At 47.0% G+C, this 16,039-nt stretch overlaps 1 protein-coding gene across 2 annotated transcripts; it reads left to right on the forward strand.

The window, feature by feature from the left end:
- The first annotated feature begins 3,968 nt into the window (after nucleotides 1–3,968).
- Nucleotides 3,969–10,435, forward strand: ING1 (inhibitor of growth family member 1). 2 transcript variants are annotated; one of them, XM_059995849.1, is made up of 2 exons: nucleotides 3,969–4,448; nucleotides 8,599–10,435. In XM_059995849.1, the coding sequence occupies exons 1-2, from the start codon at nucleotides 4,313–4,315 to the stop codon at nucleotides 9,297–9,299; spliced, it is 837 nt and encodes a 278-aa protein (XP_059851832.1). In that variant the 5' UTR covers nucleotides 3,969–4,312; the 3' UTR covers nucleotides 9,300–10,435. The 2 variants fall into 2 exon arrangements, with proteins under 2 accessions (XP_059851832.1, XP_059851831.1); XM_059995848.1 differs by lacking the exon at nucleotides 3,969–4,448 and adding an exon at nucleotides 5,924–6,074 and having other exon boundaries at nucleotides 8,599–10,433.
- Nucleotides 10,436–16,039: the final 5,604 nt, after the last annotated feature.

Here is a 16,039-nt window from a genome sequence, read left to right on the forward strand (position 1 = left end):
CCTGAGATTCATTTTAAGATTAAAAGTTATGTCATCTCGTCTCTTGAGAACAAAAACATTCTGAATTGCGGTTTCAACGGGACTTTTTAAAGGTGGATTCTCTTTAAGTTACTTTCAAATTATCTCGACAAATGTGTCCCTATTGATATCTTCCAAAACCGTGTCAAAAAAGGAAAGAACGAAAGGATGAAAGAATGAAAGAGAGAGAAAGGAAGGAAGAAAGAAAAAGAAAGAAGGAAAGAAAAAGAAAAAGAAAGGAAAGGAAAAAAGAAAAAAAAATCCCCTTTGCTTTTGCAGTCCTCAAAACAGCACATAAGTTCCCCAGTTCTTTCTTGGGCTTGTTTTGGTCGTTCTATAGAAAGGCAAGTGCTTAACTAGAGACAAACAATTATCTTCCTAGAGCACTTAAACTTTTCCCCAAGATCCCTGGAGTCCAGCTCTGCAGCTAAACGGTAGTCTAACGTGAATTGTGTTCTAAGGCATGCATGACGCTAAAATGTTAGAATCTGTCGTTCAGAATTAGGAGACCTCCACATCAGTGCTAAGCACACACTCCCCAAATACTCACAGTTCTGCTGGTGCATTACCCAATCCCTGAGTACTTTAGATTGCAAGTTCTTTTGAACACTCTCACTGTACCCACCAACAAATTCAGAAAAGGATTGCAGAATCAATCTCTGATGAAATCCACCTGTTGTGCAGGTGTGAGAACATCTGAGCAGTAAAACATCTGATAGAGAAAGCTCTGACCCAGATATTAGATATGCCAGTAAAATAAGAAAATGAACAAAAGGCTTGACTGCAATCTGTGAGAATATGCGGAATTCAAGGAAAAAGCTAGAAGTTTTGAAAACAGATTTAGTAAGACAACACCAAACCCCGCACATGAATCTGGATAGCTGGCATGTTTTAATTGGCCATAGGACATCATGATTTTAAACTAACAGTGGTATCTTGTCCTCTGGAAATTGGTCCCGTAAGGTGCTCAGCCCTTGGCAGGCAGCAATGCTACCTTAAGTCTTCTGGGAATCTTCAAACAGTGATAAACATACCCATTATTTAATGATGCTTAAAAGCATGACTCCTCTTGCAGGTTCAATATTAAAGTGACTGGGAAGATATATTAGCACATACACCAAAAGAGTGCGTGAGCATTGAGGTGACCCCGCCCAGTCTAGGTCAGAGCAAAGTATATTAAAATTAATGATTCCAAAATATCACGAATGCCATTTCTTAGTCCTTCATGACAACAGCAAAAAAAAAATGTAGTTCTCAGCATTACATTTTCTTTCAAAGCAAAATTTGTAAATCGAGAGTAGATAAGATAGCACATATTGTTTAGGGCAATTCAAGTTTGAGATGAATGTGTTAGGATTTATATTTTAAGCACCTCAAAACACAAAGAATTGTATGTTCATCTCTTTTACTCCCATAGGTTTCAGCATCTCCAGTTAAACTAGAAATATAACCTTAGAAAAGAGAATTTAATAACTATTTATGAAACACACTCCAAAGAACAAAATTGAAACAACCAAAATTCTTCAATCTATCCTCAAAATTAAACACTTTTCTTTAGTGGCATATCTAAAATGCGTGGTCACAGTCATGCCTTAGCTATTGGTCTTCTAACCTTATCCAGAAAACGGTAAAGTCATTGGCATACACTTTAAGAACTTTGTAAAGCTAATCAAATATTTTCGGACTTTTTAGCCCAAGGGATAAATTAAATGTCTTATAGACATTTTTCACCACTGCATTCCTACTGCATAGAACAGCAGCTAGCACATGCTAGGTGCTTATTAAATATTTCTTGTTGAATGAATAAGTTTTTTTGTTTAACGTGTCTGTGAAGTCCATGAAAACATGAAGAATCATTATTGGGATGACATCGTGATTAAAAAACAAACAAGAAAACTCCGGCTTGCTTATCACTGGAAGGGGTAAATTGTTTCTCACCTTTATTCTTAAATCAAGATAAACACTACTCATTTTAGAGCCGATGAAGGCAAGGATTAAAAGAACCTATCTCTTTCTTGCAACTGTACTTTAAAATTACTTATATATTTTTTTCTTATTCAACGTTTACTCTCTATCCCATATGTCTCCGTTTCCACATAACGTCATAGTATTAAAGTCTTTTGTGCAGGCTAGTGGCCAGTAAATGAAACTTAACTCATCATTTGCTTTAAACTGGGCCAAAACTGGGAAAATGCGAATCGCTAAGTAAAATAACCATTTTCCTGAATATCGAAGTGAACGTTCTCCTGATGTGAGGGTGGGTTTAGGGGGCTGAGAGTAAAGATCAAACCCGTTTACTTCAAAGTATAAGTATTATTCGTCGTTTATCACCGCATAAACGATCCAATGTGAACAACTCATTTCGAAAGACAAACAGCTCCATTTAGTCTCGTCTGCGCCCCGCAAATCGCTGGAATGAGCACCGCTGCAGATAATTACCTATTTTATAAACACTGGATTGGTCTGCAATGCTACTGGGTTACAAAGAGTAACTTAAAACTTCCCGGCGGTCGTGGTTGTCACAACACTGCTCCGGAGACTCGGAGCTCCAACCAGAACGTGCCGAACCTCAGAGCATCGCTCCCCGACCAAATGGAGCGTCCGCGGGGCAGCAGGGCACCCGGGAGCGAGGGCCAAACGCCCCATCCACGAGCCGAAGGGCGCGGCGCCGCCCAGGCGCGGAGCTGGTAGGGACGTCCGGAGGCTGCGGCCGAGCTACCTGACAGGGTTAGAGACCGCGACAGGACACCCGCCCCTCGGAAGAGGAGACGGCCAAACAGCTGAGCACAGCCGAAGCGGCCGAGCGCGCCAAGCCGGGAACACCAGCCGTGTCGCAGGCCTGGGCCCAGAGGACAAAAGCCGGAGCCGTGGCCACGCCCGTGGGCGGGGCCTCTGCCGGAAGGGGCGGGTCTGAGCGCGGGCCCGTCGTCTAGGCAACGGGGCTCTTCCGAAAGTCCTAATCGAGGAGTTTAGGGCGGGGAGAGGAGCCATGGGGGGAGGGGAGGGGCCGAGCCAGCACAGGGAGAGACCCCCCCAGGAGCCCGGCAAGTGGAAGCCTGCCCCGCCCCGCTTTGGGTGGTCTTTCGAAATGGGGGCGCGGACTTAAAGAACGGATTCCAGGACACAGGCGGGAAGGAGTCGGGGTGGCGCGCCCTCTGCGGGGGCCCGGCGTGGGGAACGACTCCCCTCCCGAGCCCCTTTGTCACCAAGCCGCCCAACACTGGGCTCCGGCCGGCAACACAAAGGGAGGGCGGTGAGGACTGCGCAAGCGCGGGAGCCGCCGAGGCTGCTGGGAGTGGTGGTCCGACTGCCGAATGGTAGGTCTCCCGCGCGGGCAGGCTGCTGCCTGGGCCGCACCATTGCGCATGCGCCATCGCTTCCGGCCTGCTCGGCCAGCCCTGTCCCTCCGCCCCCTGGAGGACGCGGGTTTCTAGTAGTAAGAGCCCGGGAGGAGGTATCCGTGCTCGCCCCGCCTTCTCTTCGTCCTGATTGGACTACTGAGGGAGAGCGGCAATTCGATTGGCTGTCGAGTTTGCCAGTCTGTTCCGAGCCTTACTTATTTCCCGCTGCGAGGCGGGTTTCAGAGAGTGAGGGGCTGAGCGTGGGGTGGGAGGTGGCAACCTGGGCTTGCGATGGTGCCACTGCCGGGTCGGTTCCGGCCAGGTCTTGGGCGGGGCTACCTGCTGCCCCGCGTCCCCCTGTGGGCGTGCAGTGCCGCCCGACGCGCTCCGCCTGCAAGTGCGAAACTCCTAGTAAAGTTTGCGCCTCGCCCGCTGCCCCTTGCCCTCGCGACCCCCGCCCGGGCAAAAGTGACAGACAAACCCATATCCCCGGGCGGCGGGGCTGGTGAGGGGCATGAATGCGGTGGGGGCGGGGCCCACGGGAGAGGGGGGGCGGAGGGGCCGGGGCGCATGCGCGGTGCTGGGGGCCGAATGTTTCCCAAGTGTTTGAAACTGGTATTTGGGTTTTCCACGTTGGACAAGTGCGGCGCGGCGGGCGGCGCGCGCCCCTTCCCGCGCTCGCTCGGCCCCGGCCCCGGCCCCTGCGCCGGGGTGCGCGCCCGCACGCCCGCCTGCGCCCGCCCCGCGCCTGAGGCCGCCGAGCGCCGGTCCGGCCCGCCAGGCGCCGGTCCCCGGGCCCAGGCAGCGCGGCTCGCAGATGTAGCGGCGCGGGGCCGGCCGGAGGGGGGGCGACGGCGGGCGGGAGCCTTGCATTTTGCAGCGCTGGGCTCCGAGGGGGCGGGGGCCGGAGGAAGCGGAAAGCCGCGCGGAGTCGCCGGGGACCTCGGTGAACCATGTTGAGCCCTGCCAACGGGGAGCAGATCCACCTGGTGAACTATGTGGAGGACTACCTGGACTCCATCGAGTCTCTGCCTTTCGATCTGCAGAGAAACGTCTCTCTGATGCGGGAGATCGACGCGAAATACCAAGGTACGGCGGGATGGATGGGCGGGGGCGGCTGCTCCATCCCCACCGGTCGCGGCGCGCCGCGGGGCTGCGGGCCGTCCTGCTCCCCTCCTGGAGAGCCGCGAGCCCGCGGCGGGGCCCTTGCTGGCAGAAACAAAAGGTCTGGAGCGTCTTTGATTTGCCAAGGTCCTTGTGCGCGAAGCCCGGACACGGAGGAGGAAGGAGGAACGAGAGGTCTCAACGCCAGGCTGCGCGAGCAAAGCGCTCTTTGTAGTGAAGTGACGAGGCGGGGTGCTGCGGGGGAGGGGGCGCAGGGGGCGCAGGCTACAGCGCCGAGGGAGGGATGTGCCGCGGTCGCTAGGCTGAGGGGCGCAGGGACGGGGCTGCGCGCAGGGCTGCTAGGAGGGCGCTGCGGACGAGGGGTCCCCCGGCCCTGCTCGCTATCCGCGGAACCACCTTCACCCAGTCCCGAATCTGAGTGTTACATAAAGTCCGGGGTCCGTACCTCGCGTGGTGTAGCCCCAGTCGCCCCCGCCCAGCCCCCGGTCCTGGACACCGAGTGAGGGCCGACTTGAGAGGGGCGACGCGGCCGGGTGTAGTTCGCGGAGGGCCAGGGCTTTATTCCGTGTGTGCAGTGGGGAAGGGGAGGGCAGGGAAGGGAGGATGGGGCGAAGAAGTCGCCCATCTGTGCTGCGCTCGGGGGGCGCAGGCAAGTATTGTCGGCTTGGAGAGGAACATGGCAGGGGAGAGGACCTGTGGGTCGTTCTCTGCAGCCCCGGCTGCCCAGACTGCCGGAGAGAGACGGAGGGTTCGGGTCCGCTGGGAATTGCTGGCTGTTGGGGAAACTTTCCTGCCTGGTCAGGCACGGCATTGGGGTCTGTATTTGGAACGTGGATAGTCACTCGGAGTTTACCCATGTTTACAGGACTGCGCAGCAGGCAAACGGAAGAGTGGGGGGAGGTGGGAAGCCAGGAAGCGCCCCACAGCGCCCCAAAAACTCCTGAGGGGAAGGCGCCCCTGCGCGCTCTGGGAAAGGCTCGGCTTCGCAGCGACTTTTATAGGAGCCTTATTAGCATATTGCGAACGTTCCGCCTCGGCCTCCTGTAATTGGCCGTGGCATCTCCCATGGAATGTCCTTATCAGTCCGCTGCTGAACCATTGGTTGCTGGGCCGGATGAGGGCGGGCCTTGCGCAGTGACTGGCACGGGTCTCTGTTTCCGCTGCTTTCTTTTTTCTCTTTGGTAGAGGGGCGGGGAGGAGGGAGGAGGTCGAGTTGATTTGAATGTCTTCGGGTCTCTTGGCCTCCGCCGTCGCATTGGCCATTGGTGTAGCTAGGGCGGTCTGTGTTCTCTGGTCCTGCGTTGTGATTGGTGCCTCGCCTGGCCTCCGCCCTCCGGCCCGGCGATCCCCATAGGCAGTGGTTCCAGGGGTGGGGCGCGCCGCCGGCTGATCACCTCCCCATTGGCGGGGATCGGCTTGGCCCCGCCCCCACGGACGTGATGCTGGTCACTTCAGTCGCGGAGCAATGGCGGCGCCCGGGGGACATGGCGAGGCCGGCAATCCTTGCTGCCGGGGCTGCCGAGGGCGCAGTCGGGCCTCCAGCCCGGGCCCCGAGGACCCGCGGGTGCGGCTGCGTGGAGCGGGGGCAGCGTGAGTGTCCCGGGCCTGGTGGGTCGGTGATCCAGGACAGGGAGAGCCGGGCGGCCCCCGAGGGGGTCCCGTGTGCGCTGAGCTCGGAGGCGGCTCGGGTGGTGGAATGACTAAAGCGGAGAGTTAACGGGTTTCCCAGTCTTTGAGGAATTCGTCGTGACCGGCACTGTTCCTTAGCATTTCTAGGAAATCGCAAGGAGACGAAGAAGTTCATACTGAAAATTTTCAAGCGTCCACGTCAGTGTACCGTTGAGGTTGCTTTCTTACAGCTTTCCTTACTGTCTGACACCCTGTTTTACCGATTCAGAGCCGGAGTGTCTTCCGTCGAGTTAATACACGCTCAGTGCGTACTTGGCTCCTTCGGAGAAAATCGGTCCCACCCGCACGCTACCCGGCTCACGTGGAAGCCAGTGCCCTGAGTGAGCTGCAGAGCCTTAACATCCGTCATGGTAATAGTCGTAACTCATTTGGTTGGGACTTAGTACTGAGTGTTGAGATACGCAGCACAGTCTAATCTAAAAATTAAGGCTTTATTTTTAAAAGAACTCCTAGGTTGCAAGTCAAACTTTGGTTAACAGTATTTGCATAGTAAACATCAACTGGACATTAATTCATAAGGATGGATCGTAATTAGTTTACCAATGATATTTGAGGTTATTTTGAATTTAAAATATTTTTCAGCTACTTTTAAAGTATTATTTTTTAAATGCCCACGCACCAAGGAAGGCTTCATAAAGAACTTCAGCGCAATCCCTGTGTAAAACAAAAAAAACATTTCTAATAATTGGACAGATCAGTTTAAATTTGGCTGCAGTCTCACTTAATCCTTAGATTCTTTCCATGGTACCATTGCTTTCCTATAGTGACAGTATGGAGCATTTTTAGAAAAAACGGTCAGCAGCGGTTGGAGCTGATGAAGCTGAAGAAGCCAGGTGTGCTGACAGGATGCCGCCCTAGTTAGCACAGGGGTTCCTGTTTACAGATGTTTGCACTTCAGTGGCTTTGTTGATAAGAATGCTTCGCTTGGGGCATCGAAGAAATGTATGCTGTTGTGTAGGTAAAAGAATTATTTCTTGGTAATTTTGTAATGGGGTGTTTGTTTTTTCCCCACAGCGGGGCTTCACGTGTCTGTAAGCTTGCTTGTGATGTAAAAGAAGCTGTGTGCTATGAAATTTTAAATTAGCAATATGATGGAATTGTTCTCTTTTCTATGAAATGGTAATTGTCTTTAGAAACTTGGTTACTAATTAAACCAAGTGATATAGTTTTGTAATGTGTAATCACTTAAAAAATAAATGGCAGAAACTCATATTTTAGCACCTGTGAAATAGAACTTGGATAAGTTGAGTAGAGCTGTTTATTTTCAGGAATAATTACTCCAAGAGCCCATGAGACTATGGCATTCCTCCTTTCTGGTTGCAGACAGTCTGCATTGTTCCTCTAAGAAATGTCTTCAGCGCTATCTTCAGTTGAAGAATGTATCCTGGAAAATAATATGTGCTTAAATAGTGTTCACCTAGGTTCATATGTTTGCTCTAGTGTGAGGTTTATGCCCTATAACTAATTGGATATAAGATCTGGAAGGGGTTATGTCACATTTTATACTCGTCCCACCCATATCCTCCCACAGCTTCCGAGTTGGGAGAGTTGAATTGCCTTATTTTAAGAGACTACAAAAGGTTTTCAGGAGAAAAATCTGATACTATTTAATTTAATGGTTACTGTTTAGGGAAAATAACTCTGGGAATTTCTATCTGTGTATTTAAGTAGATTCTTGGGAAGAATATTTACTTTCCTTATTTCAATCAGATTATCTAAAATCTGTTGTCTTTTATAGATATAGATGTTATTGTTTTAAGTAGTAAGTAAAATCTGCAACGTTTGTTTTAAAGCAAGGCTGGGTCGCCTGGCTTATTGTGACAAACCATTCTTGTTTTCAGTAATACACGGTAATGCAGAGATATTCCTGTATGTGCTGGGATGGAATGATGTGACCAATAAACTGAGGCCCTGGGTCACTATGTAGTATTTATGTACGTTCTCTAATTTAATCCGGTATTCTAGATGTCGGTGCATTAAAATAGCTAAAATAACAACCTTTCAATTATTACAAAAATATTTGAATAAAAACAATGGAAATTTAGGACATAATCATTAATTTTATAGAAAATAAAGGTTTGGACCTCAGCACTTCACCTAAACTTGAACTTTCCCTGTAGCTGCCTGTCCAAGGAGTTTTCATTACCCAGTCTCTGAATGCACACAGAGTCCCTTGGGGAGCTTTGAGGGGCACTTTGATAAATAGGAACTGTGTTGATGTTTGTATTTAGTTCTAGAGATTTTTTTCACCAGGAAAAAAAAAAAAAAGCCTGCCAGAGAGGCCTACAGGTTACAAGTTTTCGTGCTAGGAAGCCTTGCATTGATCCTTTTTGTCCCTTAACAGTTACTTTTTTTGTAGATTAGAGAACCGAAAGCCTTGGCAGGGTTTACAGTGAGGGTGTAACGCTAATTTTTTCCTTTGCAGAAATCCTGAAGGAACTGGATGAGTATTACGAGAAGTTCAAGCGGGAGACGGACGGCACCCAGAGGAGGAGAGTGCTGCACTGCATTCAGAGGGCCCTGATTCGGAGCCAGGAGCTGGGCGACGAGAAGATCCAGATCGTGAGTCAGATGGTGGAGCTGGTGGAGAACCGGGCCAGGCAGGTGGACAGTCACGTGGAACTCTTTGAGGCACATCAAGAGGTCAGTGACACCACTGGCCACAGCAAAGCTGGCCAGGATAAGTCAAAAACTGAGACAGTCGCGCAGGCAGAAAAGCCTAACAGCAAGCGGTCCCGGCGGCAGCGCAACAACGAGAATCGGGAAAACGCAGCTAATAATCACGACCATGATGACATCACCTCCGGAACGCCTAAGGAGAAGAAGGCGAAGGCCTCCAAGAAGAAGAAACGCTCCAAGGCCAAAGCCGAGAGGGAAGCATCCCCTGCAGACCTTCCCATTGACCCGAACGAGCCCACGTACTGTCTGTGCAATCAGGTCTCCTATGGAGAGATGATCGGCTGTGACAATGACGAGTGCCCCATCGAGTGGTTCCACTTCTCCTGCGTGGGGCTGAACCATAAACCCAAGGGCAAGTGGTACTGCCCCAAATGTCGAGGGGAGAACGAGAAGACCATGGACAAGGCCCTGGAGAAGTCCAAAAAGGAGCGGGCCTACAACAGGTAGTGGCGGGCCTGGCTGGACCGAGGCGAGCAGGGCGAGCCGTGTATTTATTGCATCGCCATCTGGACGGGCGCAGGGACTGCACGTGTAGCCTTCTGAAGACTGTTGGAAGAGGAGCTGTTCCTCTCGTGGGATGACCGGGGTTCTCTTTGCTTTTCCGTTGGTGCACATGTGTAACGAGAGAGTGGTCTGTGGATCAGCATTTTAGAAACTGCAAATATAGGTTTGAATTAAACACTCGAGTGGGTCTCTGGTTTCTGTTGTTTTTGTTGGCAGTCGGGGATGACTTGGAAGCAACCGAACACATTAAATGTGGAAAGAAGAGATTTCATTTAGCTACTATTTTATTTTTTAAAAAATGTTATTACTTCACAAACAGATTTTTAAAAAGTTAGCCGAGTTGCTGAAAATATAGCCCATAGCAAATTTGTTTTGTGCTCTAATAGTGTATATCCATGTAACAGTTCAATAGAAAGGTTTAAAGTTTGAAAATCATTTTTTTAAAAAGCTAAATGGTTACATTTTACCTGACAAACGTTTTATATACTGGCCTGTTCCCCAAATGGCCATTTTTAATGGTTGGGTACATTTTTTTATTAAACCAAACAGGAGTGGTCCAGTCCTGGAGCTTCAGATCACGCTTTTGCTATCAACAAATACTAGTGTGGCTGTCTTTAACTTACATAAGGTGTGCAACTGTGCATTTTCAAGTGAACTTGCACTCGCTGCATTATAGTCAGAAGTGCAGCCAGATGCCATGGTGTGCATGAGAGCCGTACAGACTTGACATCAAGAAATAAATGCAACTTGGCCAGTTTGTTCGTCTACCAGTATATTTAATCTTGACATAAGTAAGTGTTAAATTTTTGTCTTAAACGTGTCACCAGCAGCTTAGACAAAGCCTTAAGCAGATTTTGTATTATTGTTCTCGCTTAATAATGAAGTAGAAGTTATCTAATTGCCGGCAAAAAATAAGTGTTAAAACAGAGCGTATGTTTAGAGCAGGGGTGGGGGTTACTGCCCACAGACCAAATACAGCCCACCACCTGCTTTTGTATGGTGTGTGATCCAGGAAGGATCTTAACATTGTTAAATGGTTAAAAAAAAAAAATCAACATGAGAATCCAATTTCGTGACATGAAAATTATATGAAATTCAAGTTTTAGTGTCCGTAAATAAAGTTTATTGACACAGCCAGGCTCATTCACTAGCGCATTGTGTGTGGCCGCTTTGGTACAGCGTCAGAGTTGAGTGGTTGGGACACAGCCCATACAACCCACAAAGCTGAAATTATCTACTTTCTGGCCCAGTCAAAGAACTGTGCTGACCTCTGATTGAGACTGACTTGTTGCATGGTAATCGGTGCCCTCCACCGCCCACATATTGAAAGGGTCAATGGAATTTTTCTTTCTAAGCGATATATGGTTCACTTTAACCCTGTATTGGAGAGAACAGTTTCTCTCCGTAGTCTGCTGAGTCCCTGAAGCTACCACAAGGAAGAATCGAGGAACCACTGTAGCATCTGAGCACGTGTATGGCATGTGTTTATTACACGTAAAGCCATAAGTTGTTTTCTGATTGTTGACTTCGTTTGGTAAGCAATTAATGAGAACTTTTTTTATGCCAGACATAACTCCCTAACTTTTACATTGAATTTCCAGTACAGAGGGCTGTTTGGTAGAGAAATGCACGTTGTAGTTGATCACACGTTAAAATGTGAACTGTTTGCCTATCAATACCTACAAATGGGCGTTTGCTTTCCAGCAAAACTCCCAAACGTTTAAGAATCTTAAGTGTTTAAATTTGATACACTTTACCTAGACAAATAAAAATTAGGAAGTTTACTAGATGAAAATAACTAAAATAGTCAATGACAGTCCAATGGCGAGAAGAGCAGTTTAAACGAATCTTTGTTTGTATAAATCGACTATATTGAAAACAATTCTATTTGCTAGTTTTCCACTTCTATTTTAATTAGAGCTAATGATGAGAGTTAAGTTATGGAAGTGAAAATTGAAGAGAACATATTTGCTAATACTGGGTTTCTTCACGTTTATTCAGTTTCAGTGTAGACAGCTCTACTGGAGAGAGACAGGCACAGGGGCCAAACCTTGCTATGTCCGACCTCCATCTTTGTCCCTTAGGGCTTAGGTCTTGAATAAATTGCCCAACTCGTGATCATGGTTCTTCACTTTTAAAATACAGTTCACCCTTGATCAGCATAGGTTTGAAGTGCATGGGCCTACTTACACGCGGGTTCTTTTCAAAAGTAAACACTACAGTACTGCACGATCTGCATTTGGTTGAATCCGTGGACTCTGAACCCCAGATACAGAGGAACTGCAGGGACGGAGGGCCAACTCTAATTTATACTCGGATTTTCCACTGCCCTGGGGTCAGCACTCCTAACCTCCATGGTGTTCAAGAATCAGCTATATGTTTCATTTAGGGTGGTTCCGAGAACTAAATGAGGTGAAGTGAGACACTGGCATAGCGTTAATCTAAAGCTGGGTCTTTTTTCCCTACCTTTGATGAAGTTTCCAGTAAGGACAAGTGGCTAGCCATGTTTTCTTTTTAAAATGTGTAGTGTTACAGAGGCAGAGTTTGTTAGATTTAGCTGTCTTTCAAATCACTTTGATTAATTCCAGTGGACACTGGATAAAAAGTCACAGATAAGTGCTTAGAACCTTATCACCAGGTAAGTGATAAGATAAAGCAGAAAGATCCAGGTAACCCTCGGGGAGTGCCGAAAATGGGATTGAATTCTTTTTGTATTTATTTAGGTTAGTGAAAAGCTATCTAATGTAGAACAGTTGCTTTTGTTTATTTGCTTTTTGTATTTTTTGATTTCAACATTTTTATGGAGGTATAATCGACATAACATTAAATGTTATGTTTCAGGTGTGCAACATAGTGATTGGATATTTGTATATATTGCAAAATGATCACCACTAAGTCTAGTTGACATCTGTCACCACACAGTTATAATTTTTTTTAATCTTGTGATAAGGACTTTTTAAGATTTACTTTCTTAACTTTCAAATATGCAATACAGTATTATTAACTATAGTCACCATGCTGTACATTAGATCCCATGAGTTATTTGTAACTGGAAGTGTGTACTTTTTGACCCTCTTCACCCATTTCATGCACCCACCACCTCTGCTAACCACCAGTTGCTTATGTTTAATAACCAAGTTATTACAGTCCAGATAAAGGGTCTAAAATGTTTCCATTAGAGCATACTTTATTTTAAACTGGGACAAGGCAACTCGGTTCACTCAACCACTGCATATCAGGCAGCCATGGCATGGTGTACCTGGGGCACGGGGTGCTCAGAGGAGGGTATCTTCAGGGTCCTGAGAAGGAATACCACAGTGACAGGACCCACGGGCCGCCCACAGAGACGTGCCCTCCAGCGACTTGGACGTTGTGGTGTGGTCTCGGTACCCAATACCATCTGTGGGTGCAATTGCTGAAGTAATAAAGCATTTACCAAAACAAAATCCATTGTGTTATTACTATATACTTCTTTTTTCTTTTTTTTACTTTTTACTTATTTAGAAAGAATAGGTATTTACTTGAAATATCTTTCTGTACCTCAAGCTCATATAGTGTTCCAGGTCACATGTATTAAGGTATTAAACCTTTCACTGAGCAAATTATGAACTTTCTGTCTGTGCACTTTTAAAGACGTAATGTGCTTCTGCAGGAGGGTCTGGCCCTTCGCCATCGTTCTGTCTAAAGTAATTTATGACTCTTAGCAATCGCTGGCATGTATAGAAAAAGATTTTATGGAAATTGTCTCCCTCTCTGTTGTAGCCTGTGACCCATTCCTCTTTCGTCTTGGTTCCGGTGCTTTTAGGCAGTCTGGGAGGTAGCCTTCTGGATTCGTTTAATCTGGAGAAATTGCTCCTCAACTGCAGCTCTTCTTGACGCACGTGTGTCCTCATCACCCTCATTCTACGCGAGTGTGGAGGCTCCGGAAGGTAACTGTGGTAAATGGTGTGTCGTGACTCAAAATAGCCTCGGGAGGTTTTTATGAGGGGGTTTGTTTCAGAATATTTAACATGCAGTTGTTTTCCTCACAAACCAGACAGGAGCGTGCTGTGTCCCCTGGCCCCCGAAAAAGGAAGACAACGTGTTTTGACTGAAATAAAACAAAGCATTAGGTCACTTTTCTTTCCCTGCCTCAAATTCTTTGTATTATCTGATTTTGTTCCAAAAAACGGGGTTGATACTTTCTCAGTTTAAAACCCTTACTTGAGAAGAAGTCACTGCAAACTGAGTAACAGGTTAAATCTTAATTTGAACCATTTAATACTTCGTTAAACCTGAGTGTTCCTATTAACCAATAAAACGCTTTTGTTTGAGCAGGTCCACTTTACATAAAGTGAGTCAGCACTGCTGACAAATTAACAGCCACCAGTCCCCGCCTGCCACGTGCTAGCACTGTGGTAGGTATTTGTGTACTTAGGTTCAACCTTTATAACAACCCTGCCTCGAAAGTAAGGATGCTAAGACTCAGGTGAGGGGACCTGATTCTCACAGGCCTCTTGTCCCTCACTGGGCTGCAAAGCCTCTGTCCTCTTACCACCATCCTGCACCAGAAGGCCCGCCTGCAGTCAGGACCTGGCACCGTTGGCCCATACTAACTGATGCCGCAGTGATCTTGCCTCTGTCCTCGCTGCCCTGGGCTATAGAGAATTACCTTCCACCTATGACTGAGAAAACTGAAGAAGACGGGAGAAACTTGCCGGGCTCGGGATTAGAGCTGAAATAGGAGCCCAGGGTGCAGGGTAGAAAGCCTGGGGTCTGCACTGCTGGGCTTTTACCTGAATTAGCAAGCGTAGCATCGGCACCTGCCTTTCCTCCAGTGAAGCAGTGCGCTGTCCTAGCGCACTTCCTATCTGGCCCCATAGTAAATTTCAAGCAATTTTCCAGAGGCAGAGTGCTATCCAGGCCTCAGCATGAGATGTGACATCGGACGGTTTAATCGGGACTAGTTGACCTCATACAGTCGGACCTCGGAGTCCTTGCTTTCTCAGCCCTGTGTCCTCGTAGACAAAATAAGGCCAGCGACAATGCACGTCTATCCCACGGCAGGAGGATCGGCCTAGCCAAGGTGTGCAAGTAACTTACAAATGCTAAACACCACGCCAATAAGGACTGGAGTAATACTTTTGGTCAGTTGTTGATTATTCTAGTTAACAGATGTATTCTGAGAAATGAAACTGAGATTCCTTACAGCTGGAGAGAAACAGTCAAGTCCAGCCTTAGAATAAGGCGTGCACTTCCTCTTTGCTCCTGCCTGAGTAAGTCTGCAGCTGCTTTTCTATAAATGATTGTTTCTCTTTGTAGAACACAGAAGTAAGGAGAGAAATAGAGTTTTTATTTTCAGCAGCTATGAAAGCCCAGTCAACTTCTTGCTGACTCACCTCTTGGTTGAATTTGAGTGTAGAGAGAAGAGTAGTCCTTTCTGTGTGTAGGTGAGGAAACTGAGGCCCAGAATGATAAAGTCACTCAGCAAGTCAGCGGCGGGGCTTTTGGACCAGATCTGAGTGTTGTGACTCCAGGGCGGCCCATCCCACTGAACCACGCCGTTGCACGTGTGGCCTGGTCTCAGACACTCTTCATGGGAAGCCATCAGCCTTCAATGAACACGTGTTGAGTAAATAACGAATCTAAGAACTGACATAGAAAAACAAGACTTTTTCTTCTCTAAGTTCTAAATGTTCTATAATCACACCTAAAATGGAATTTCAGTTGGTTTGTGTGAAGGAAAGACTTTTAGGACAAATGTATAAGCCATTAGAAATGCAATGTTTCTAAGTGATTGATATTTGAGAAATTGAATTTGGTTAGATTTTGATTACCCAATGCACTGAATACTTTCTATTATAAAATTTCATAAAAACAAATGTCAATAATTGTTCCTAGGGTTTATTAGCAATTTATCCATTTACAAAGATGCTTAGAAATGGTTTGCTGTCTCCCAAATTTTATTTTGCACAACAAATTGCTTGATAAATACTTAAATTTCCTCTGTGTTTGTATTTAAGCATCTTTTGGTTGCCAGTAGCAGTAATTGACTATGCCTTAAGCAAAGACGGAAGAGAGAAGGGATGGCTCAGAAAATCCAGGAGTCAGAGCAGCAATGAGGGCAGGCAGCATGGCTTTCTCTCTGCAACACACATGTGACTTGAGAAACAGTTTGGCCCAGGTAGAGACAGATCCACTTGGCATCAACTATGGCCAACGGGGCAGATGGTGTGCTAGACTGGGAGCTACTGCAAGTCTGGCTCTGACACTCAGGTACTATGTTTAGAGTAAACCTTCCCTTTTTAAAATTCTTCTTGCCCTGATGGATGCCATGTTTAAAATGGATAATTATACTGCCACCATGGCAACCAGAGTGGATCTGGTTTCATTCTTTCCCCAAGAGTTGGGACGTGCTCAGCAAATGGAAATTATCATTTTTATCTTAAGGTAAGTAAAAATTAGGTGGTGCTGAGGGCTATAATTATTCCATGGTCAATATACACGATTTTCAAAATATTTTTGGTTCCTTGAATCATAGATCTACTCCATAAACATGAAAAATCCAAAGTTGACTAACAGTGAAATACTTTCAGGGCACAAAGAGCTGCCCTAAAATATCGCTCAGTTGAAGGTAGGGATACGCCAGGATGAACTTCACAGCTCATCATTCAATGAGAAAGGCTATAGTAGTGAGCATTTCA

This window comes from Delphinus delphis, chromosome 18 (genome assembly GCF_949987515.2).
Source record: "Delphinus delphis chromosome 18, mDelDel1.2, whole genome shotgun sequence".
In the NCBI taxonomy this organism is placed as follows: Eukaryota; Metazoa; Chordata; class Mammalia; order Artiodactyla; family Delphinidae; genus Delphinus; species Delphinus delphis.

What these genes read in the sequence shown, in the direction of transcription:
- ING1 (XM_059995848.1), top strand. Translation starts at nt 5,924, where the DNA reads ATGCTGGTCACTTCAGTCGCGGAGCAATGGCGGCGCCCGGGGGACATG. An exon ending in CTGCGTGGAGCGGGGGCAGC is followed by an intron (nt 6,075 to 8,598) that starts GTGAGTGTCCCG and finishes TTTCCTTTGCAG; the next exon opens with AAATCCTGAAGGAACTGGAT.